The following is a 26,620-nucleotide window of genomic DNA, read 5'->3' on the forward strand; positions in this document are numbered from 1 at the left end:
ACAGCAGGTTCTTTACATGCAGGTTTTGCACCCAGGACTTCAGAAACTGGATCTCAGTGCCTGTGACATTACAGATAATGGATTAATCATGCTTCAGATTTGCACCCAACTGAGAGAAATTAACTTGAATTCCAGTGACTGCAAACTGTCTATAACGTCTGAAGGTATTTTAAATATTGAGTTCATTTTGTATGCAACAACCGTTGAGGGGAAAACAGGGCAATTCCTCTCGTTTCAGTCATTCATTATCTCATGGGAAGACTGGATTGTTTCCTTGAGGTGTAAGTAAAAACAAAATAGTCATATCCTCAAGGCCTGAAATGGGATGGACACAGCTCCTTCAATGGACGAGTTAATGATACATTCTTTACAGTAGTCTGTGAACAGATCATCAGTTGGTCTGGCAAATGAAGCAGGACATCCAGAACTGGTCAACTTGATCTCTGACATGATCATGTCAAAACAATTTCTGTGACCCAGATTAGGTTGCCAGCTCACTTACCTATTCAGTTGGACAAAGTTGGCTAGAATTGTACATCAAAACATGCCAACACTGTGGCGGGCAAGGGGCTGCAGATTCCCCCTATGTGCCATCAAACAGGATTTTTATGGAGAGTAGGCATAGATGGAATGGTTTCAGTGTTGGCAAACTGTGGGCCGGGCATCCGTACTGGGGCCTCTGTCATTTATAATCTGGTAATGATGTGGACAAAGACAGAACAATGGATTAAAGTTTGCTGAGATTCAAAGCTCGGTGTGAATGCAAGTTGTGAGAATGATATGGTGATGCTACAAAGACTCGTAGGACACGTAGGTGGGCAACAAGATGGCAGATGGAGTATGATGTAGCATGACATGTAAAGTGTGATATTTTCACTTGTTTATAACAGAAAAGCAACATACTTTCTTTCTAAAGTTGGGGAAATTTTTAAATGTCGATATTCAGAGAGACTTGGTTCAGATTGTATAAGGAATACGACATTAGCAAGCAAGTACAGCATACAATTAAGAAGGACAATGGCATGTTGGCCTGTACTGCAAAGTGTCTGGAGCACAGAGGAAAAGTCTGGTTACAATTGCTTGGGACTTTGTTGAGAACCCATCTGGAGTACAAATCGCTGATTTGGTCTCCATACTTAAGGAATCATATATCAGAGGCAGTACGATGAAGGTTCACGAGATTGGTCCCTGCAGCTTTAATACACACCAGCAAGTTCAAGAACAGCTGCTGTTATTACACTGATGAAGTGACTCTGTAACTTCGAATAGTGCTGATCTTGTTAATATTGATCTTGTCTCGCACATGTCCTGTGCGGTGTAACCTGTATAGTCTATCCAAGTTTTTATTTCACCCTTACTTACTCTGATCTGCCTATGCCTGTTCCCAAACAAAGCTTTTCACTGTACTTAGGTACATGTGACAATAAATGAAAAACCAAATTAGATCAAATGAGACACTGATAAATTGGAACAATGTTCTTTGGATTTCACAAGAGTGAGGGGTGATCTTAGAGTCATAGAGATGTACAGCATGGAAATCTTATTGAAGATTCTTCAGCAGGCAGAGGTAGTTTCTATAATTGGAGAATCTAAAACCTGGAACTGAGTATTAGGGAAAGGAAAAATAAATTTAGGACTAAATTGAGGAGATATTTCACATTTGTGTTGTGAATCCTGTAATTGTTTACTCTTAGAGGTTTGTAGATACTCCATCATTTGACATCTTTAAAATTGGACTACAGAGGAACCTCGATTACCCAAATGAGATGGGCGGGCAGTATTTATTCGGATAACTGATTATTTGGATAACTGATTCAGTGCCTCTCCTCTGGGGCTCAGAGTTTTCTGAAGTTTTCTTTTTCCTCGCTCTGCCTGCCTTGCTGCCTCTCTCTGTCTCAGGGTTTGTTTCTGAGTGGACACACTGTTGTGTGTAAGGGACCTGCAGCAGTGCTGTAGCCTCTCGCCGCCACTGCTTCACTTCAATGGGATTGACAGGGTGAGCACTTGCTATGTTTGGTCCCCGATCAGGAGACTAGGCAGCAGCACACAACACAATAACCCCCACCCTGCCAACACCCCCCCGCCGCCCCGCAAACACACACACACACACACACACACACACACACACACAAAATGAGCCCCTGCCCACCCTCCTCACGCACCCCTGCCCCCCAGAAAGGAGAGGACAGCTGGACTGCTGCTGCCTTTGTAGGGCTGATTGCATGAGCACCGTGCGCGTGCACCCACACAGACACACAAACACACACAACTTTTTGACAAGTTCCACATTTGCCCTGTACAGGACAATGTTTGAGAGATTATCTGGGGAAGGGGTGGTTTTCAGTACACCCCTGTCTAGAACTCCATGGAAAATATAGAGAGAAAGAGAGAGGGTGCTTGGGCTCCCATCAATGTCCAGGACTGTTCTCGGCAGCATTTCTGTAAGCCGAGTTCACTTTTAATCAGTGTAAACAAAAGACGCGATCAGTGTTGGTAACACCTCTTAATGTAATGTTTCTATCAGAACCTTGAGATCTCCTTCAGATAATCCGAAACTCGGATAATCGATATTGAGATATTCGAGGTTCCTCTGTAGACAGATTATTAAAGTGTCAGGGAATATTGGGACCAGATGGGAAAGTTGTCTTGAATCCAATGATCAGTCTTGATGAATTGTAATGAATAGCAGAGTAGGCTTGACACCCTATACTGTTTACTCATTTCTTTTCATCTAGTGCTCTGCTTCGTCTGGAATACTGCTTTCTCCCCATCCACTCCCTTCTAAGTTAGAACCAGACAAAAATAATGTCATCATAGGAATAATAATGCAGACTGTATACAAACACTTGGTGTTGTGCTTAGACTTTTCACAAAGTATTAGAGTTGGTTCATTTATGCTAAATGAATTGTCATTGAGGTATTGACATAGTGCCACTTTGAAATCTGAACCTCTGACTTTATGGCATTTTGCAGGACTAAAGGTGATTGCTTCATCTTGTCCCTACTTGTCGGAAGTCTGTCTTCGAAGATGCCGGAATGTTTCGGATGAAGGAATCGTCGCCCTTGCACAACAATGTAGACTGCTCCAAGTAGTGAATATCAGTGGCTGCTTGGGGGTTACAGATGCCAGTTTACATGCACTGGGCAAGAACTGCAAGTTTTTGTATAGTGTTGATTTTTCAGCTACCAAGGTACAGTGCTTTTAGTTTTATTTTACAGCATTTGTCTTATTCGCATAAAATGAACGTAAAATTTTGTGTGAGTCTTCCTTCTATAGGTTTTTCTACCTTTACTGCTTTGATTTTCATCTTTCGGATCCAAAATATGAAGTCGGCCTAATGGCAGCTCCTCTGTTCTTTTCTCCACATCTTATGGTCTTCCAGTTTCCTCTTCAGTTTCTCACAGCAGCCTGTCATGTTTAATTTCAAGTCGTCAAACATCGTCATCCTTCCGCACCCCCCCGCCTTTTTCATATCCCTGTAATTTTCAGGTAGTCCCTTCCTTGTTTTTCTTGGTGATCTTCACTAAAGATCTTTCCCCTTCCACCATCCTGAGAACCCCTTTTTTACTTGTGTACTTTCCAAATAACCTGCTCTCACCTTTTCCAGATCCACAAATCACAGCTTGTTAATCTTCGGATGTCTGCTTTTCTCAAACACCTGTATTTTCCAAACTATAATCTGGATAATTCTCTCCTTACATTCTCTACTCATTGCTATAATTGAGAAATTCTTTATATTTGGAGAGTGCATTCATATGGGAGTAACCATCTTCTGACAGGATGCTTCCCAGGTACTTCAATTAGAATAAATGGCAAACCAACAGAAGTGGAACTAGAGAAAGATGAAAATATTTCCCAGGATGGTGTAAGACCTGATCTTCTGGAGTGTGAAATACCTTGAGCCAGTAAAAAGTTAAATGTAGGAAAAAACAGAAGAATAGAATGGAATCCCTGTTGAAATAAGAACTTGGAAAGAAGGCAACATGAAAACTGATGAACCGTGTAAAGGGATGTCCACCGTGTAAAGGAGAATGGTTGGAAAGGTTCTTTTCAAGAGGACAGTGGAGAATAAATGAAACACTACAAAATGCAAAGAGCATTGCACCATAACTTGGATTATACAAGTATCCAAGGTAATGTTAAAAATCCGAGCTAATAGATTGGAAGCCAAAGCAAGCCATTACATCAGCTTTGATCATTTTGACTTTAGAAAGGATTGTGGACAAGAGAGGCTGTAGCAGCATGTTAAGTAAAAAGAAGCATAGAATTACAAAAAACTACCAAAGGACATGCTGTATGCATTGTAGAAATGTTTCCGATCAGGTGAACTGACCAAAGCTATTAACAGTGCTGAAGACAATCAGAGTTGACAGGAAAGACGAAAAGAATGATTGCAGCTCTCCAAGTGAGACATACTGCTACTTTCAGTACAGTGTTTGGTGAAACTGAACCTGATGTAATTTGGCATAGCATTTGGTATCTTCCATAACCATTGCTTTTTAACATCTGTGGGAAATCTGTGTTACAAGAAGCTCAAGATAAAGTGCAAAAAGGTGTCAAAGTAACAGATGTATTGAATGTAATGAGATTTACAGATGTCCAAATCCTAATGGCTAACATGGCAGAAGACACTAATGGAAGGAATAAATAAGTTAAGTAAAAACTACAAATTAAAATTAATGTAAAAAAAAGGAATGAAGATCAGAATGATGGGAAAGCGTGAGTCAATTTAAATGGTCATCAGTTGGAATTGCTATCATAGATGGTATCTGGGACAGCATATACTGCTGGGTAATTCGGCTGTGTGGACGTCACAGTTCTGCCTGATTCTGCCCATAAAGGCACCTCTTATACATGGATGACAATCAAGATTCTCTCTGCTTTCAATCCTGGGGCTAACAGGATTCTGTCTCATCTGGAGTTAAGTGTCTTAAGAGAATTGAACATGGACTTTGCATAATCTGTTCTGCAATGCAATTATACACCAGTCTGCAGGGGACAGTGGTCTGATAGTAAATTATAGAGCTCGTTCCTTTACCTACTGCACTATTTTAAATTGTACAACAAGCTGCTGACTTCTTCCTCATGTAGTCTCATGGGTGCCAGCTGTTCGTCCAGTACTTTGCTTATGTAAGCAATGTTCTTGTGTGATTCTAGATGGTGGCATGTATGGGTGGAAGGAGGTGAAACCAGAGCAAAGTCTGAATCCACACTCAACCAATATTTTCAGCACACTCAGCCATAGTTCCTATATTGCAGTCAGTAGGAGGCATTTAGGCAGTTGATACACTGAAACTCAGATATGGAAACCACCTGTAGCACTGGTCTGGCATTTGTTCTAAGAGCTAAGTCAGCACAGACTCAGTGACTTTTGTATTTGTTGTAGCTCAACTACTAGTAACCTAGTGTGGCTTCTGAGAAGCTTTAGATAATTATGTTAGTCAGAAACCATTTAATTTGGTAACATGAAAAATAAAGTTCACTTCCCAGAACATCATTAACAAATCAATATTCCACAAGAAACATAATTACTTGTAAGACTAAAAGCATAGATTCTTCTTTAATTAAAGATGAAGAAAATTAGTCGATAAATTGGAACTGAGCTGCACTAAAGGTCATTCCTATGTACTAAATAATGTTTTTATGCATAGCATAAATTAACAGTAACAAGGTCATTGTTTTGGATGACTATCTCTATGGTCAGTTTCTCTTGCCCTGCAGGGTTTAATGTTATAACTAAATGAAAAAGTGATGGAAGGTGTCGTCAACATGTTCCCAAGCAGCACCTCTCAGCAACATCCTGTTGTCTGAAGTTCCGTTTACATTTCGCCAGGGTCACTCCGCTCCTGACCCCATTACAGCCTTGCTTCAAACATAAACAAAAGAGCTGAATTCCAGCCGTGAAGTGAGAGTAACAGCCCTAGAAATCAAGGCCGCATTTGACCGGCGTGTGGCATCAAGGCATCCGAGCAGAGAGAGAATGTTGAAACAAAAAAAAATGATGCATCCCCGAAAGCCTAGCACTTTCCTTGCTCTCAAGCTAGTATGTCAACAAGATGATCTCTTATAAGAAATAAAAATCTTTACTCTCAAAGCATACAGGGTAGAGTGCCCGGATTTTGATTCCTAGTTCCTAGCAAGGTTGTCTAATCTGACATGGGGTACATTTAACTAAGGTTTTCACTGTATCTAAACTGCAGTGGCACTTTGAGTCTAATTTCAGAGCTTTTTTTTCTCTTTTCTGTTTCCAACTGACTTTCTACTAAGTGCTCTTGGACTGCCATTTTATTGCATTGTTCATCATACAGGAATAAGGGAGATTCTGCTTTACTTCACATTGCCTCCTTAAGGGCTGTCAGGTAGCCTGCCTGTTTCTTCCCCATTACCCCACAGGTTCTGAAGAAGCGTCACTAGACCTGAAATGGTAACTCTGCTTCCTCTCCACAGATGCTGCCAGACCTGCTGAATCTTTCCAGCAGTTTCTGTTTTCATTTCTGATTTCCAGTGTCCCCGCAGTTCTTTCAATTTTTTTTTTGAGAAACGGGATGTTGGGTGCTGGCTGCAGGACTTCTCCTATCACTAGATCTGTATCCATACAACACTTTAGTGGGTTGCAAAGGGGAAACAATGGTTTTTATCAGTGCAAGCTCATCAACCTGAAACTGAACTGTGAACTGTCTATCTTCACATATGCTGACTGGCTTGATGAGTATTTCCAGTTTTTTTTTGTTTCTCAAGGTTGTGTGTGTGTCATGGGTGCAACATTTAGATTAGATTAGATTAGATTAGATTACTTACAGAGTGGAAACAGGCCCTTCGGCCCAACAAGTCCACACCGCCCCGCCGAAGCGCAACCCACCCATACCCCTACATTTACCCCTTACCTAACACTACGGGCAATTTAGATTGGCCAATTCACCTGACCTGCACATCTTTGGAGTGTGGGAGGAAACCGGAGCACCCGGAGGAAACCCACGCAGACACGGGGAGAACGTGAAAACTCCACACAGACAGTCGCCTGAGGTGGGAATTGAACCCAGGTCTCTGGCGCTGTGAGGCAGCAGTGCTAACCACTGCTTTTTGGTCTGTGGAGTATAAAGTCAGGCAGTATTCATGCCCAGTGATTCCTTCTGAAATGGCCTGCATGGACCTCATCTGAGAACACGACCACGTTTTGTTCTGGTATCTCCCCCTCACAGTCAAATCAAAAATTCTGCCAACTCTCAAAGATGACAAAGCTTGCACACAAATAATGCACACTAATGTATAGTCCTGGAGGCCTACTATTGCCTCTGGAATTTTACCCAGGAAGAATTCTGTACAGTCAGAAGAGAAGAGGAAAACAAATCAATGTCCTTTCATGCTAGATACCCATGAGAACTATAATTGAGGTTGGAGAAAGCACTAGTGATTACGTAACACAATAGGACATTGCGAGTAAGAGTCCACAGGACCTGTCTGGTAAACCGTGTGGAGAAATACATTGGAATGTATATCAAAGATAGTGCACCTGAACAAACATGACATTGAATAAACTGTTAGTAGGAGTTGGTTTCTTGTAGCTTAATGTTGACACCTGTTTGATGAGTCTTGCTGTTTTTACTCGTCAGGTTTCAGATGCAGGCGTAATTGGATTGGTAAATGGAGTGTGTTCCCATAACTTAAAAGTAAGTTTTGTATTAACTATTCGTTTGCTGCTATCCCTGTTTGAATATTGTCCATCTCTGGATTTTCTCTCTCTTCTAATTGACATCTACGGGTCCAAGAACTAGTTAAGACTATGTGTACAATAACAATCCTATGTTCCAACTGTTTGGGGTGTAAGCTGAGTTCTGAGACAGAGGGAATGAGGGCAGAAGTGTAAGAAATGAAACTGAGACATCAAGGGTCATCGCCCATAGCGGATAGTAATCTTTAGGTTGAGAACAAAGAATATACAGGGAAGCACAGGTATAGAGTTTCACATCATTGAAACAGAGCTGATAGAGGTAGAGTAATGGGATAATGGGACAGATCTCTTGCAGGAAGCAGGTACGAGTGTTAACTAGGCTGTGGGAGTCAGTGGCATCAGTGGAAATCATCCCAGGGTTGGAGAGACACCAGTTAAGAAAAGGAAGAGTTAGAGATGAAGCATAAAGGAGAGGGAGAAGTCTAAGTTGGGAGAAAGGTTGATGAGAGTGCCCAGTTTGGGTGAGACCAGGAGAAATGAGAACTTCCCAGCACATTGTCCTACCCTTCTTCCAGAGTTAAATATTTCAGTTATGGCATTGTTTCAGTCTTTTCTCTTTTTGCATACTTCAAAGGGACCACATACTCTTGGTGCTATTTAGAAAGCAGGAATTTTTCCTGAGCTAACATTCCTCCCACAACCAATTCCCCCGAAAAGAGAATTCATACAATCTGTGTATCTTTTCATTTCCTGTTGGCTTTGAATTAAAAATAGCTGCTGCACTTGTCAGTGTGGCAATAACTGTTATGCCTCAAGGTCATTGACTTTATGTGACGTTGCTGAGGAAATTACTTGCTATTATGTGAGTGCACTTTAATTTCCTTTTGAAATCGGACTTCACCTTTTCCAAGTATTTTAACATACAGACACCCTTTCTTTAGGAGATCCATATGGATCGCTGTGTGAATCTAACTGATGAAGCAGTGGAAAGTGTGCTCATTTTCTGCCCCCACGTTTTCATACTACTTTTTCATGGCTGCCCACTTATCACAGGTGAGTCAGTGTGCAAGATCTATCCTCTTTACCTATGCCTTTAGTTTTACTGCTGTTGCAAATAGGGGGCAATGGCCTAGTGGCACTCTTACTTGACTACTAAGTCAGAGACCTGGGTTATGTTTTGGGTTCAAATTATGCCATGGCAGATTTTTAAATTTGGTTAAAAAATATTCCGTATTAAGAATTATTGAAGTGATTTGGTTCACTAATGTCCTTTAGGGAAAGAAATCTGCTGTCACTATTTTGTCTGTCCTTTGTGTGATACCAGACACATAGCGATGGGGTTGACTTTTTAAACTGCCATCTGGGCAATTAGTGATGGGAAATAAATGCTGGCCAAGCCAGTGATACCCACATTTCAGTGAATTTTTTTAAAAATGCTTTGTCCTGCATGTAAGGTTCCAGGCTTGGCCCCTGTTCTATGCTGAGGTGACAATTCTGAGCACCTCAGGTGGCTGTCTGATTGTTGTTCACCATGTGTTATTAAGTGGAAATCTGGCTGCATTTTTATGCAATTGTGTGTAACTGCAATGCCCCGCAAGATCACTGAGCATGCTGATGCTTGTCGTGTGGGTTTACATGAATAATGTCTCCCTGTGAGAGATACTGAAGGCACCTGTTGAATCATCAAGATTTAGCGCTTTCAGTAGAGAAAGAAACTTCAGGAGAGGATCAAGACTTTGGCAAATGTTCTGTTCAACTCCGTTCTAATTTATTTCTGTTTCTAGATCGTTCAAGAGAAGCCCTGCAACAGTTAGCTTGCCCTAATCAAATGAAACAAGTAACGTGGACCGTTTACTGAATTAACTTTGTTGCTACCATTTAATATTTGTTAATTAAACAACCAACGTTCTGTAATGTTCATACAATAGCAACAACTGCTGTGAGCATTTAACAGTGAAATTTATGTGACCAAGTAATTATCAATTAAATGTTTAATTTAATTCAATCTAATTACAGAGAAAGTACAGAATCTTTGTATATGTGCAGTGTAGCACATGGTAATATATATTAGTACTGTTCCCATTATGTTGTGCTGTGACGTACAAATAAATGTTGGTACAAATGAATTTGTGACAGTTGCTCGGTTTGACTGATTAATGATTTGCTTTTAAGAGTCAGGAAGGATACAACAATGTACTTAGTACAGTCCAGAATAAGCAGTTCAAATCCCACTCCAGTTTCTAAAAAAAATATAAGTGGGTTGAATAAGTCTGTCGTACATACAACTAAATTAAGTGAGTATTGTGTTTTTGGTATCCAGCTATGTCTGATGACAAAAGTCTCCACACACTGCTGGATGTCAGTCCATAATTCTCCTGTCTGCTAATCTCGGGAAGCTCATACTCAATTACCTTCTGTAGGCAATTCTGTGCAGCATAATGTGTGAACTGTGATCTTCCTGGATCCCCAATCAGAATCTCTGATCCGTGAAGCTGCTTGTACTCTGTTAACCAATTGTGAAGACTGGCAGCGAGTTCTTCATCATAAAACATGTCACCTAAAAGAATCACATCCCATTTTTCTTCCATCTTTCCAACTAAACTTTCTGTTGCCACAAGTAGTGGTGGTATTTTGTTAAGTTCACAGTTCATTTGTATGGACACTGCTGCAACTGTAGGACAGCAAAATAAAACAATTTAAACAAATATGACAAAGATTTATAAAATTATCACTATTTGAGCACTTGGGTTCTAAAGTGGAGGAATGCTGTGTGGCTTTATGTTTTTAATATTGTGCACATTAAGGGGAAAGACAAAGTTTTAGTGTCATTTTTCGAGTTTGAGTGTGACAGCAACTTGTGGATTTGTTCGCACATGCACTTCTGAGAGGGTTTGCAGCCTTGGAATAAAACTCAAAGTTAACAGTTCAATGTATTGAAAAACAAATGGAGAAAATTGTGCCATTGCTTAGGAACAAAATCAAACATCCAGAACATTAGAGAGTTAATCTCCATACATGGGCATTAAGGAATGGAAGCTAAAGTGCTAGATGAGTTTAAAAAAAACTGGTGAGAGAACTGCTGGAAGTGAAATTTCTGGAAACTCATGAATTTGCTTTTAATTTACTGTAAGATATGAACAAAGCTCCAGCAACAAATTACAGCCATACCAACTAAGCGAGAATCCTTAAGAGTGGCGTAAGGAATGAATGTTCACTAAGATTCAAGAGTCTGGTGTTGTTGGAGTAATTTGTGTTGAATGTTTCTTTTTGATATTTACTATAAGACTAAGTTAAATGTTGTATGTTTTTCATTTACTTAATAAAATTTTATATTTTGTTAAAAGTACTGGACATTGACTGCCTCTTGTGAATATGTTCAGCAGACTGACCTCCATGGTAGACAAAAAGAAAACAATAAGCTTCTGAATCACCAAGCCAAATCTCAATCCGGGATTTGAATTGTCCAGCACTATCATCAACATTTTAATTTTAGCTAGTTTAGGTTCCCCTAACCATTATTTGACTTATAAACTTGTGGGCGGCACAGTGGCAGAGTGGTTAGCACTGCTGCCTCACAGCGCCAAAGACCCGGGTTCAATTCCTGCCTCAGGCAACTGTCTGAGTGAAGTTTGCACATTCTCCCTGTGTCTGCGTGGGTTTCCTCTGGGTGCTCCAGTTTCCTCCCACAGTCCAAAGATGTGCAGGTCAGGTGAATTGGCCTGTAGTGTTAGGTGAAGGGATAAATGTAGGGGAATGGGTCTGAGTGGGTTGCTCTTCGGAGGGTCGGTGTGGACTTGTTCGGCCGAAGGGCCTGTTTCCACGCTGTAAGTAATCTAATCTAAATGAGCCTCACTATCTCAGATATCAAGACTTTACATACTTTGAATGTACCTTTGCTTTTATTCATCCATGGGAAGTGGATGTCTTTGGCTAGACTAGCGCTTATTGCCCGCAATGTCCAGGAGCCACATAAGAGTCAACCACATGGCTGTGGATTTGGAGTCAACTGTAGGCCAGACCAAGAAAGATGGCAGTTTGCTTCCCTCAAGGAAGACAGTGAACTAGGTAGCTATTTCTGACAATGCTTTAATCCCAGATTTCTATTGAGTTCAAATTTCACTAGCTACTATGGCAGGATTTGAGCCCAGGTCCCCAGATCATTACTTGGGTTTTTGAATGAACCATCCAGCAATAATACCACCAGACCATCGCCTGCCCCTTGTTGGACCTCTTGGGGTAGAACCCTTGTTTTATTGTTTCTCCTTTTAAAACCTTCTACTTTTGCAAGCAAAGATGGAATTTGGTCTTTTAAGACAGTTGATCGTGAAGTAGAAATATCTAATGGTTTTTGGAAGGCATTTGACAAGTGTCACATAGGCTTTCCAAAAAAGCAAGTAGATGGGGTCATAGGGAAAGTGGCAGCTCAGTGGCCAAATAGCAATGGATGGTTTTTGAACTGGAAGGTAGATTGTAGTGGCTCTTTTTCAAAGGATTGGTTTTCAGTCGATTATTCCTGGCAGTTTTTAGAAGACAAGCAAGAACATGGACAGAGTTATCAAACTTGTAGGTGATGGGAAAATTGTCAAAATTGCATGTAGTGATGAGAATAGTTGCAGACAATTCTAGATCCCATATTCCAGGAAAGCCATAAAAGCGTTTTTTAAAAAATGACAGGATCTTTACTAGAATGTTTCTGTAGTGAGGGACTTCAATTAGAGAAAGGTTAGCACATTTTTTTGAACAGACAAGGTTGAGGTGACCTAGAGAGCTTTCAGGTGTTAAGAGTTTTTGATAAATTACCTAGTGAGGAAAGCATTCCCGATGGGCTGCTAGTTATACAAAGTAGATACAAAATCTCTGGTAAAATGAAAGGAGATCAGAAATGTTACCATTGCGTTGTCAAGATCTAGACTATTTCCTGAATAGATGGTGGAAAATGGACTTAGGAAATAGTCTTGAAGTAGGTTTGGTCAGCTACCGAGCAAGAGGAACAACACCAGAAATTGCTCGAAAAACTCAGCAGGTTTGGCAGCATCTGTGGACAGAAAACAGAATCAACTTTGTGACCCTTCTTTACAGAACCCAAACTTTTCAAGAAATTTCTGTTTTTGTTTCGATTTCCAGCATCCGCAGTTCTTTGGGGATTTAAAAAAAATGTTTACTGAGGATGGGGAACTTGCAGCAGTGCTCCCCAAACTTTTCCACACTGTGACCTTATGTTTGAGACTTGGAAAAACTCCGTGACCCCAGATTTCTGACAGGGGGGAACTGTGAGAGTCAGGGTTTGGAGGGTGAGGGGGAATCTGGATTAGTGTTGCTGGAAAAGCACAGCAGTTCAGGCAGCATCCGAGGAGCAGTAAAATCGACGTTTCGGGCAAAAGCCCTTCATCAGGAATGCTGTATTCCTGATGAAGGGCTTTTGCCCGAAACGTCAATTTTACTGCTCCTCAGATACCTACTGAACTGCTGTGCTTTTCCAGCAATTCTAATCCAGAATCTGGTTTCCAGCATCTGCAGTCATTGTTTTTACCTAGGGTGAGGGGGAAGATAGAGTGCTGTGTGGAGATTGGGGTGCTATTTTAGACTGAGGGTTTTCAGATAAAAAGCACGTACCTTTTCACTAGGTTTTTCAGAACAGAAATCTGTAGTATATCTATCAATATTCTCTGTTCCTTGCTGAACAACAACAGCAATCAGCTTCCGTCTTTTGAACACTTCAAATGCATTTATATTACTTTGAGAAAGAGTTCTAGATTTCAATTAACCTTTGGAAAATAAAATACTTCATGAGTCCTGCTTTGCCTAAAGTTAATCATAAAAATGCTGGCTGATTTTAAATGAAAACAATATATTTTCACTCATGGCAAACTTAAAAAAAAATCAAGGGCTGAAGAGAAGAAAGTTACATAAATAACACTAAAGTGAAAATAGATTAACACCTGCTCAAAGGAATATTTTAATGCAGCTCTATAATTCAGTGCTTTTAAAATACCAAGATTAATCCAATGTTTAGTCATCTGATTTTTATTCCAACAGAGGAGAATGAGTAATCGAATGCTATGTGCTGCTGAGTCATTCTTCCTTCCATTAAAATTGGCAGCTAATCCATCTAATTGCCATTCAAAAAGTTGAAATCAGTCTCATGATAAGCTACTCATATTTCAATTTAATTGTTTTCTTAATAAGAGCCTCTGCACCAAGACTAATGAGGAAAGCTCGACATGATTGTTTTTACCTTTTTGAACCTACTTGCTAACCAAACTGCTCTGGCATGTTATTACACACATCTTTGACAGGATTGATACTCAACAAGTCTAATACAAAGCCTATCAGCCTAATGTTAAAATTGAAAAACATTGCAGGTAGCTTGTGCATAATGCTATCAAGATATTCGTGTTCACAACCTCGTTGAAAGTGGATTGTCCGAGTTACTATTCTGCCTGGTGAAATTTTGAGGAGAACCTGAAAAGGTAGGGTTGATGGAGCACTCCAGGTTTCACATTCCAAGGTGTTGCTGTATCCAATTCTCAACTCCTTGATTCATTCTCATTGCCTGGGTTTACAAGCTGCCTCTTTTTGAGCTTTCAATCTCACTGAGATCCCATCTGTAGTGATTGTAATGAGGTCAGCCAGGTGGATCGTTTGTAATATGAGGTAATATGTAATATATGGGGCTGTTAGCCTCGTCCAATCAGGGAGCCCTGGCTGACAGATATCAGCAGGAGTGACAGAGGTTCTGCTCACTCTGAGAGCTGCCTCTGAGGGAGTTGAATCAGCATTTCCAAATAAAGGGTTACCTGGTGATGGGTTACTGGCACCTATGGAGTTACTTCATGATCTCTTGGACAAAACTGTCCTAAAGCCTGCCTTAAGATCTCCTGATGTGGTCAGCCTAAAAAAGAAAAAGAAAATAAACAGGAGTGACAGAGGTTCTGCTCGTTCTGAGAGCTGCCTCTGAGGGAGCTGGAGCAGTGAGTGAAGGACTCCATTTTGTGTCAAGGAGGGGGACTGACCTCTGAACTGCCTGGACCATACAGTCAGTGTATTCATTACTGCTGTTATTGTTTCCCACTGAGAAGGAGAGTTTTCCTTTTTTGTCTCTCCCTCATGTTTCAGGTAGACTTTGCTTTGATAATAAGAAAAAGAAAATAAACAGGAGTGACAGAGGTTCTGCCCACTCTGAGAGCCGACCCTGAGGGAGGTCAGTCAGTGTCAGGGATTCTCTCCGTGTAAATAAAGGGTGACTTGGGGATGGGATCCCGGTCTCTGTGGAGTTATTTCACCATCTATCCCTCAAATGATGTAAAATATCCCATGGCACAAAAGAGTAGGGGGAGTGGTTTCCCCAGTTTTCTCTTTTGATAACAGCATGAGGAGAGATTATCTGATCATTAATCTCCATATTATTTGTGTGAGCTTGCTCCGTGAGCACCTTCACTTTTCCTACCTACATTGCTGCCATAACTACACTTAAAGATGGTACTTTTTCTCGCATGTTAAGTATTTGACTGATGAAAGTTGTATAAAATGCAAGTTGGTTTTTATTTCTTTGGGCTGGACTGCTTCTTTGCTGTCAACTCAAACAAAAACAATAGGTATGCCTTCAAGACCGGGAAGAGAACCCCTCAATTTACTGCCATCCATGTGCTTACCCAGTAGTCACTGAAATGTCCCTAATGTCTCTGACTCTACTACCACCACTGGCAGTGTGTTCCACGCACCCACCACTCTGCGTAAAGGACCTACCTCTGATATCTCCCCTATACCTTCCTCCAATCACGTTAAAATTATGCCCCCTTGTGATAGCCATTTCTGCACTGGAGAAATGTCTCTGGCTTTCTACTCTATCTATACCTCTCATTACCTTGTGCGCCTCTATCAAGTCTCCTCTCTTCCTTTTTCTCTTCAGTGTGAAAAGCCCGAGTTCACTCAACCTGACTTCATAAGACAAGGTCTCCAATCCAGGCAGCATCCTGGTAAATCTCCTCTGCACCCTCTCTAAAGCATCTACTTCCTATAATGAGGCGACCAGAACTGAACGCAATATTCCAAGTGTGGTCTAACCAGGGTTTTATGGAACTGCAGCAAAACCTCACGGCTCTTAAACTCAATCCCCCTGTTAATGAAAGCCAAAACACCATACACCTTCTTAACAACCCTATCAACTTGACTGGCAACTTTGAGGGATCAATGTATGTGGACCCCCAAGATTCTGCTGTTTCTCCACACTGCCAAGAATCCTGTCTTTAACCCTGTATTCAGCATTCAAATGCGACCTTCCAAAATTAATCACTTTGCATTTATCGTGTTTATTGCCTATCCCTAATTGCCCCTTGAATTGAGTGGCCTGCTCAGATATTTCACATTGCTGTGGGTCTGGAGTCACATCTAGACAAGACCAGGTAAGGAAGACAGTTTCCTTCTCTCAAGGGCATTGGTGATCTCTTGATATGCTAAACCATCATTAGAAGTTAAAATGTTCTGCCATAATTAGGTTACCTGTTTCAATGCGAATGTTACAAAACAAAACAGATGTTGCCTCATGATTGATAGCACGATGCTCACTTCTAGGTATTACACTTTGTAATGTTCATAATTTAAGGTCATTACCTGTTAAATCTGGATCTCATTGGTTCTTATGCCTGAGCGAAGAGTGGCATTTTTTATTTGCTGTCACCCTAAACCATTGCTTTTGAGAAATGTTGGCTTCACTTCTGCCACTGGGATGAACATTGAGATGGCAGATTTCCATTGGCACAGCCTCTTTATTTTGATGAGCCAGCTGGCACATCTCATCCATGACCTGATTTGTGCCTCCAATCATTGATGGATGTTGGCATTGAACAGGTACTGACAACCTGCCCCCAGCCACGCTGATTAATTAAAGCCACTTCTCACCTTTATAATTTGGACATTCCTTCGCCTTGAAAGTCAAGTTTCTGTAAACAGAGACTTTGATCTGTTTCATGTGCCATACACTAGTGTGCAAGCCCAGTGTTAACAAATACTCACTATACTATATAGTTTATTGTAGCTCATTTTAGGACAGGCAGCGGCCAAGTGGTATTTTCACGAGATTGTTAATCCAGTGACCCAGGTAATGTTCTGTTCCATGGCAGATGGTGGAATTTGAATTCAATAAAAATCTGGGATTAAAAGTCTAATGTTGACAATGAAACTGTTGTCGATTTGTCAGGGGTGGGAGGATGTCCATCTGGTTTACTAACGTGACTCCAGACACACAGCAATGTAGTTGATTCCCAACTCCCCCCTGGGAATTAGGGGTAGCCAATAAATACTGGCTGGGCCAATGATGTACACATCCTGACAATGAATTTTAAAAAATAAATTTGGATCAATGAGTAAAACTATGAGTAAGATGATCATAGAATCTCTACAGTGTGGAATCAGGCCATTTGGCCTATCACGTCCACACCAACCCTGTAACCCTGCATTTCCCAGGGCTAATCCACCTAACCTACACACCTTTGGACAGTGGGGAGGAAACCCACATGGACACAGGGAGAATGTGCAAACTCCACACAGTTACCCGAGAATCGAATCAAACCCAGTTCTCTGGCGTTGTTAGGCAGCAGTATTAACCACTGGGCCACCGTGCCACCTGGGTTAACTAGTTTCACACACAGAAGCCAAATGATACAATATAATGGATCAAGAACGGAAACAGTCAATACATTTAAGAAAATTGACTTTGGTGCGGAGGGGTTCAAAGTTTTAAAAATAAATGGCTGTTACCAACTTCAAGGTTTTTTAAAAATTCTCTCATGGGATGTGGGCATTGCTAGCTAGCCAGCTTTTATTGCTCATCCCCAGCTGCCCTTGAAGAAGGTGCCAGTGAACTGTAATCTTGAGTCGTCGCAGTCTTAATTGGTGTAGGCGCACCTGCAATACCATCAGGAGGGAGTTTCTGGATTTTGACCCCGCGAAATTGATCAGCTGGCCTGCTCCCTTGTGGAACACAACAAAATGACCTGTAAAGTTTTGTATAAGTCAAGCAAAGAGATCAACAAAGAGCCAGCAATGGAATACAAAAATGCCCGTTGACTGCAATGCAACTGTACAGGGGAGCAGTGTACAGCAACCAAAAGAAATCTGAAATTAAAAACAAATTATTTGAAATGGACAACAGATTCAACAACATCAAAAGAGAGAAAAAAAAACACAACAAATGCTAAGAGACAAGATCTATTGTGGGCATGGAAACAAGTGACTGTAATAAGATTGGTGGTACGCTGGCTCAGTGGTTAGCACTAATGCCTCACAGTACCAGGGAGACGGGTTCAATTCCAGTCTCAGGCAACTGTCTGTGTGCAGTTTGATGTCATTTTGTGTGTTTCTCTCTCTCTCACACACACACACACACACACACACACACACACACACTTTACCTAGACTTCACACACGCAAACACACACTCTGTCTCATGCTCTCACACACACATATAAGTCTACGGGGTGAATCTGTATTTGCAGAATTGTGTTTGCAGATACATTTTAGTTTGCTCAAAAAATGCACAATCTGCAGGCAGTCAATGTAGGCAGTCAATACATGTAATGTTTTGTAAATTCCACTTTGGAAATAGAACCAGTCTGACTCAGGACTGGGATAGACAGAATCACGCCTTTAATGCATTGTCGGAGCTGAGATGTCACCTTTTGTTATAAAACCTCAAGTTATCTCGAGAAGGTGACTGAAAAGAAGTTCTGGGATTTACATATTAATGAACCAAAACCTGCAACCCATTCTAAAAGATGAAAGACTGAATAACAATCCAAGTTCGTTCAATATATCATTCCAGTTGCTATAAATTCTGTGTCTTATGGTCTTACATTCCACAACCACCTGATGCAGGACCAGTGCTCCGAAAGCTAGTGCTTCCAAATAAACCTGTTGGACTATAACCTGGTTTTGTGTGATTTTTAACTGTGTGGAGTTTGCTCTATCTCCTCCCACAGTGTAAAGATGTGCAGTCAGGTGGATTGGCCATGCTAAATTGCCTCTAGTGTGCAAGCTAGGTGGATTAGCTATAGGAATGTAAGGATCACAGGGATAGGGTAGGGATTCAGGATGTTCTTCAGAGGGGGCGTGTGGACCCGATGGGCCAAAATGGCCTGCTTCCACATTGTAGGGATTCTATGATTCAGCAATTCAAAGACTGGGTGGGGATAAGAGGAGAACAGGAATCTAAACTGTTGGCTCTTATCACAGAGTGGGAGTTCATAGGTAAAATATCCAGTCAACCAGTGTTTTCAAGAAGTTGAGAGGAAGTGAAAGCTATGCAAAATTTGCACTGTGTGGAGAGAAAGGTGTTAGAAGGAATTGAAAGACAATGAAAAAGCATTCAAAAGGACATAAAACAAAACATATCAAAATGGAGGTGCAAGAAATGGTCAAGAAAATACAAATAAACAGAAAAGGACACTGAATGGTACAAGATTCTGAATCAAACAAGATGTTAAAAACCCACAAAACATCTATTGGCACACACAAAAAAAATGGCTATTTTCTGAAAATCAGTCCATACATCACCTTAAAATGTCACCATGTCTCCCTTTGTCTTGAAGCTGTGGTGACATTCATCCCCAGAACACCACCTTCCATGAAATGGGAGAGGTAGCTAAGGTCGACAATTGCTAAAAGCTAACTTGTAAATCAAAAGACTGCTTTAGAAAATAAATTCGACTTTGTTTGTGAAGGCTGAGCTGAGCTTATGTGAAACCTTTGTGAGGGACTAAATGCAGGAGTCAGAGTAAGAATGAGAGATAGACTTAGAGTCATAGAGATGTACAGCACAGAAACAGACTCTTCGGTCTAACCTGTCCATGCCAACCAGATATCCCAACCCAATCTAGTCCCACCTGCCAACACCCGGCCCATATCCCTCCAAACCCTTCCTATTCATATACCCATCCAAATGCCTTTTAAATGTTGCATCTCCACCACATCCTCTGGCAGCTCATTCCATACACGTACCACCCTCTGCATGAAAAAGTTGCCCCTTAGGTCTCTTTTATATCTTTCCCCTCTCACCCTAAATCTATGCCCTCTAGTTCTGGACTCCCCAACCCCAGGGAAAAGACTTTGCCTATTTATCCTATCCATGACACTCATGATTTTGTAAACCTCTATAAGGTCACCCCTCAGCCTCTGACGCTCCAGGTAAAAACAGCCCCAGCCTGTTCAGCCTCTCTCTACATGCGAAGGGCCTGTTTCTTTGCTGTCTGAGTCTATGATGTTATAACTGAAACATCAACGACTATTTGAAAAGCTGCTGGAACAATGGGGGAGAGCTCGAGAAAAGCTGTGGAAGGATGAGTTAAGGTGGGGTAAGTGTATTTTTCACAATATGGATATCCCCGAGGAGATGGCATCTTTGAGATGCAGAAAAGGGAAGGATAAGTATAACAGGTAGAAGGATTGTATTGTAGTTGTGGAAATGATAAAAGGTGAAGTGGTGAACTCAGAAACAAGTGTGAGGAAAGGGTAGAGGGTGGGGCTTACAGCAGAAGCAGGAAATACATGGGAAGGATATGCTCAAGGTCCTGCTAATCACAGTCAAGAAAAATCTCTATAGGAAAAGAGGTATTCAAAGCTGCTTGGTGTGAAAATTTGAGTCAACACTAAGGTACTGGGAGAAGATTGTCAGTGAAGATTCTAACGCCTACCCACAGTCAGAGGTGGCACGGTGGCGCAGTGGTTAACACTGCTGTCTCACAGTGCCAGGGATCTCGGTTCGTTTCCATCCTAGGGCGACTGCCTGTGTGGAGTATGCAGGTTTTCTCCATGTCTGCGCGGATTTCCTCAGCCACTCTGATTTCCTCCCACATTCCAAAGATATGTAGGTTAGGTGGATTGGCCGTGGGGTATACAGGGTTATAGGGTCTGAGTGGGACACTGGTTGGAGTGTCGATGGGCTGAATAGAGGTTTATAAAATCACGTCCACATTGTAGGGATTCTAGGAGTAAACAACCTTTGTAGGGGTACACCCACACTCTGGATGGCTGCTGTGATGTCAGGACTTTGTCCTTGCACTTAACATCTTGATCTGGAATTGACTTTATTTTCTTAAAATTGGTTCCTTAGTTCAGTTAGGTCAACAGGGTCACCAACATCTCCCTAAAGAAGGAGCTGAGCTAGAGTTCTAATGAGTGAGTTTCCAAAAGGATTAATGCCACTTCCATACATCACCCAAATGGCCATTCTGATAAATCCAGACAGTAGATATTCATTGGCAAAAGAGTTGGGGGCTGAGAGAATCAGAGCAATATGATGTGGATACCACAGGAGGTGTTGACACCATGGTACTAGTAATCCAAAAGGCTAGTGATCTGGGACATGGGTTCAAATGCAATCACAGAAGCAAGTGGAATGTAAACTCAGTAAATAAATTGGAGTACAAACATGACCATGAAACCACCATGCGTTGCTGTAAAAACCCTTCTGGTTTGCTTATATCCTTTAGAGATGGAAATTAGTCATCCTTACCTGTTCTGGCCTACGTGTGACTCCAGACCCACATCAATGTGATTGATTCATAACTGCCCTCTGAAATGGCCCAACAAGCCACTGAGTTCAAGGGTACTTAGGGATGGGTAACAAATGCTGGCCTCGCCAGTGACACTCACTTCTCACAAATGAATATAGGAAACAAAAATGGAGCTGTTCACCCACCTCTGTCAGTTGTCGTGATGTGAAAGATGCTGATGTTGGACTGGGGTGGGCAAAGTCAGAAGTCACAATGACAGCAGGTTATAGTCCTGACGAAGGAGCAGCGCTCCAAATGCTTGCGATTTCAAATAAACCTATTGTCATGTGACTTCTGAATTTTTCAGCCGTTAGACTTGGTATGGGGTGGACCTGCAAACTAAGACCACAGGTTAGTAACCCCAGTAACAAACTCCCCCATATTTCATGTAAAGATACTTGTAAAGATTTAGTTTAAGTTTTAATGAAGTTTGTGCTTTTTGTTTGAGGCATGATCTATTGATGACGGAGGGGATGGGAGCTCTGGCAGGCATGAGACAATATCCAGATTCCTCATCTTCCTTATATACCTAGTCCAGATATTTCAAAATCACAACCATCTCACTATCAAACACTACAGGAACCCTGCAGTCACTCTACAAATGACACAGCACAGACTCATTTTGCTTCTGAGTTAAGAATCTAAGTTATTTGAAAACTGTTCTTGGAATCCTGCCAAGAATGTAATTGTCATTTTTGTTTTCTGTTTCCAATTCCTCACCTAAATGGCATCATATTCACATAACTGCCTGCCTTGTGTTTTATGGCATGCTGTCTCCTGCTGTGATTGCAGTCTCCTCATGTTGCTATTAATAGAGAATTGTTTTATTTCCAATGACTCCCAACCATGTTACACCCACATTTGCTTTGATTCGTGAAGCTAAGAGAGTGAGTGCGGTCTTTATCATCAGTTTGTTTAATGCTGTAATTTTAAAAGCCTTCAACACTGATAGCCACACAATGCTTCGACCTGTTAGAACAATTGGGTTCAATTTCCGATCCGTATCAAGTTCGATTATTTCAAACGTGAATGCAATTCCCAGTAATTATCTATTGCATTCCTGAGCTTGGAAAAGGGAGTAAAAACAATCCCAAGACTCCTGATATGTATTACTAGGCCATAGTATAGGGCTTGAAAATGATGCCCACAACAGTGCGAAGGCTCACAGATTGGGGCAACTGTAAAGATTTGACAGCAGTACATTGAATTAGTTGGTATTAGTAAACCCACACCTAACAAGATTTAGGAATTTAGAACAGGAATTCAGCAACTCCAGCTTATTCCACTTATCATTTTATTTACAGCTGACCTGAACCTGAATTCAATTTGCTCAACTTTGCCCTAGCTCCTTTATAGCTCTTTTAATCAACACATGTTTTGATACAAGTGCTAATTGGAGCTTGCTAATTAGATACAAAATTGGTTTGGCAGGAGGAAACACAAGGTGGTGGTGGAGGGCTGTTTTTCAGACTAGAGGCATGTGACTAGCAGTGTTTTGCAGGGAACGGTGCTGCGCCCACTTTGTCATTTTTACAAACGATTTGGATGAGAATTTAGGAGGCATGATTAGTATGTTTGCAGATACACTAAACTTGGTGGTACAAGGTCATCTAAGATTACAAAGGGATCTTTGTCAATTGGGCCAATGGGCTAAGGAGCGGTGGATTGAGTTTTATTTGGATATATACGAAGTATAACAGACAAGGGCAGGACATACACAGTTAATGGTAGGGCCCTGGATAGTACTGTTGAGCAGAGACCTAGGGGTTCAGGTACATAATTGTCTGAAAGTGCTGTCACAGGATGGTTAAGAAGGCATTAAGCACACTTGCCTTCATTGCTCACACGAATGAGTATAAATGTTGGGAGGTCATATTGAAGTTGTACAAGATGTTGGTGAGGTCACTTTTGGAGAACTGTGTACAGTTCTGGTCACCCTGCTTTGGAGAGCATTCAAAAAAGATTTATCAGGGTGTTGCTGGGACTTGAGGGTTTGAGTAATAAGGAGAGACTGTTTAGGCTGGGACTTTTTCTCCTGGAATGTAGGAAGTTGAGGAGTGACCTTACTGAGGTTTATAAAATCATGAGGGGTATAGATAAGGTGAATAGTACATATCTTTTCCCTAGGGTTGGGGAGTTCAAAATTAGGGGGCATATTTTAAAGATGAAAGGAGAAAGATTTAAAAGGGATCTTTTCAAACAGAGGATGGTTCACATGTGGAATGAACTGCCAGAGGAAATGGTGGATGTAGATATGGTTACTGCACTCAAAAGATATTTGGACAGGTACATGAAGAGAAACGGTTTAGATGAATATAGACCAAACGCAGGCGAGTGGGACGAGTTTAGTTTGGGATTATGATCAGCATGGACGAGTTGGACCAAAGGATGTGTTTCTGTGTTGTATGACTGAATGATCTCTGGGACAGGTGGGACTTGAACCTACAATTTCTGGCCCACCACTGCACCACAAGAGAATGCAAGAACGTAAGAATTAAGAGCTGGAGTAGGTGAGTTAGTCCCTCAAGCCTGCTCGGCCACTCTATACTGTTATTGTTGATCTCACCTCTGCCTCAACTGCACTTTCCTGCCCGCTCTCCATAATGACTAAACAATAAGATGGAGGAACAAAGTTGGTCCATTCAATCTACTCCACTATTTGATCATGGCTGAGACGTTTCTCAACCCCATTGTCCTGTCTTGTCCTGTTAACCCTTAATTCCCCCTTGTTAACCAAGAACCTATCTATTATGGAAAATAAAGAGCATGAAAGCATAGGAAGAGTTAAAGCACGAGGACCACTGGCGTTCTGTTACTAGGGGTCTGTGGAATTGTTCCACTAGTGAAGAGGTCACTGTGGCAGGATGAGGTAAGAATAGTGGAATGCTGCTACACTAACTAGCAAAGTCAGATTGGGGCTGAAAGGTCACTATGGCAGGCTGAGAAAGCAACAATTAGTAAAGTCAGCCTCGTCTACTAAATTCCATCATGGCAGGTTGTGACAGGCCGGGGACAATAAATAGTTAGGACTTGACAATAAATATCTAATCAGTCGTTAGCAGGGTCAGCCTGGGACAGAAGCCCATTGTGGTAGATGGGTTAGTAAAATATCTAGTCGTGACATTAGAATAATATTCAGTCGAATGTTGGACAAAACCATAGTGACAGAAGTAGAGAGAAAACAGGAACTAACATTATTGGTTCATGATATACCTGGAGAGAGATCACTCTGACTAACACAGTTGGGCATGCTGTTAAACTAACAGAAACATGATAACAAAAAGGTATAAAGAGCCACAGACTCTGACGTTTGGGGGCAATCATGAATTCGCTTTGTGGTTGTCAGAGTTTTTTGTTTGCAAATAAAAGACCTATTTCTTGAAGAACTCTCTCCTGGTGATTCTCTACATTTTCTCCACGACACTATCTCTGTGACACAATGACTTGGCCTCCACTGCCTTCTGTGGCAATGAGTTTCACAGATTAACCACCCTCCAACTGAAGAAATTTCTCCTCATCTCAGTTTTAAAGGGTTGTCTCTTCAGTCTGACGCTCTGCCCTCAGGTGCTAGTCTCTCCTACTAGCAGGAACATCTTCTCCCCGTCCACTCTATCCAAGCCTCTCAGTATTTGGTAAGTTTCAGTAAGATCCCCCCATATCCCTCTAAGTTCCATCGAGTACAGACCCAGAATCATCAACCGCTCCTCATATGACAAGCTCTTCATTCACAGGATCATTCTTGTAAACCTGCTCTGCATCCCCTCCAACACCAGGGCATCATTCCTTAGATACGGGGCCCAAAACTGCTCAGACCAGAAACATACACAACCTCAGCGGTACATCCCTGCTCTTGTATTCTAGCCCTTCTGACATGAATGCTAACATTACATTTGCCTTCCTACCTACCAACTGAATCTGCATAGTAACCTCAAGAAAATCTTGAACTGGGACTCTCAAGTCCCTTTGTGCTTCAGATTTCAAAAGCCTTTCTCCATTTAGAATATAGTCTACACCTCTACTCTTCCTACCAAAGTGCATAACCTCATACTTTCCCACAGTGTTTTCCATCTGCCATTTCTCTCACACTATTCTAACCTGTCCAGGTCCTTCTGCAGGCCTTCATTCCTGATGCAAACGTCGATTTTCCTGCTCCTCGGATGCTGCCTGACCTGCTGTGCTTTTCCAGCACCACTCTGATCTAGACTCTGATTTCCAACGTCTGCAGTCCTCACTTTTGCCAGGTCCTTCTGCAGCATCCCTGCTTCCACAACACAACATGCCCCTCCATCTTTCTTTCTGTCATCAGCAAACTTGGAGCAATGCCCTCAGTTCCTTCATTTTGCGAATACTTGTGGTCCCAACACTGACTCCTGTGGAATTCTACTAGTCACCAGCTATCATCCTCAAAAAGATCTTCTCTATCTCCTTTATACTCTTAATGAACAAAATTGTCCCAATTCTAGTCTTGAAAGTTTTGACTGGGCCAGCACAGGAGGTTGAACTCATAGCTTTCTATGCACTGTTGATTCTGTTATCATTTACAATGACAGATTTGCAACATAAATTTCAGTCTGTTGCTTCTTACCTGGGTCAATGTCATTGGCAAGAATGTGTGATGCTCCACTCATAGAAGCTGCAATGGCAGAGGCACCACAGCCACTTCCCACATCCAACACCCTCTTTGACCTGGTGACCGCAGGGTTATCCAGGAGGTATCTAGGAACAATGTTTAGAACAAATGAGTTTGGATGCTTCGGGCTCCTTGGAGCACTGCATCATCACAAAACAATTTTGCCCCTCTTTCCTCTCCTTTTCCACTGCTGGATTTGACTTTAGGTACATCATCTACAGCTGCCTATGGCTTTATGAGGTCACTATTTATAATGTATAAGCCTGAAGTTCACTGATCACTGACAAAGTGCTGAAATGTTATATTCACTCCGAAGCAGCCTTGACTCAATGGTCGCACTGTTGTTTTTGAATCAGAAGCTCCTGGGCTCACACCACGTTTTTGAGATTCGAACTCAAATCTATGATGACATTCTACAGACAGGCTGGGACCAGTGGAGTCATAGAGATGTTCAGCATGGAAACAGACCCTTCAGTCCAACTCGTCCATACCAACCAGATATCCCAACCCAAACTAGTCCCACCAGCCAGTACCCAGCCCATATCTCTCCAAACCCTTCCTACTCATATACCCATCCAGATGCCTCTTAAATGTTGCAATTGTACTAGCCTCCACCACTTCCTCTGGCATCTCATTCCACAAAAGTACCATCCTCTGTGTGAAAAAGTTGCCCCTTAGATCTCTTTTATATCTTTCCCCTCTCACCCTAAACCTATGCCCTCTAGTTCTGGACTCCCCCAAGCCAGGAAAAAGACTTTGCCTATTTATCCTAT

General features: G+C 41.6%; 2 protein-coding genes across 2 annotated transcripts in view; one reads left to right on the top strand and one right to left on the bottom strand.

Moving 5' to 3' along the window:
* amn1 (antagonist of mitotic exit network 1 homolog (S. cerevisiae)) lies at positions 1 to 11,016 on the top strand. Its single transcript, XM_072552506.1, has 5 exons — positions 1 to 164; positions 2,974 to 3,191; positions 7,612 to 7,668; positions 8,612 to 8,723; positions 9,455 to 11,016. The coding sequence occupies exons 1-5, from the start codon at positions 17 to 19 to the stop codon at positions 9,526 to 9,528; spliced, it is 609 nt and encodes a 202-aa protein (XP_072408607.1). The 5' UTR covers positions 1 to 16; the 3' UTR covers positions 9,529 to 11,016.
* The window catches only part of etfbkmt (electron transfer flavoprotein subunit beta lysine methyltransferase), a 27,518-nt gene continuing 10,853 nt past the window's right edge, over positions 9,956 to 26,620 (bottom strand). The window contains exons 2-3 of the mRNA XM_072552505.1: positions 25,803 to 25,933; positions 9,956 to 10,341 (exon numbers count right to left, since the gene is read on the bottom strand). Coding sequence (XP_072408606.1) covers positions 9,956 to 10,341; positions 25,803 to 25,933 — 517 coding nt within the window. The remainder of the gene's footprint in view (positions 10,342 to 25,802; positions 25,934 to 26,620) is intronic.

This window comes from Chiloscyllium punctatum, chromosome 32 (assembly GCF_047496795.1).
Source record: "Chiloscyllium punctatum isolate Juve2018m chromosome 32, sChiPun1.3, whole genome shotgun sequence".
Classification (NCBI taxonomy): Eukaryota; Metazoa; Chordata; class Chondrichthyes; order Orectolobiformes; family Hemiscylliidae; genus Chiloscyllium; species Chiloscyllium punctatum.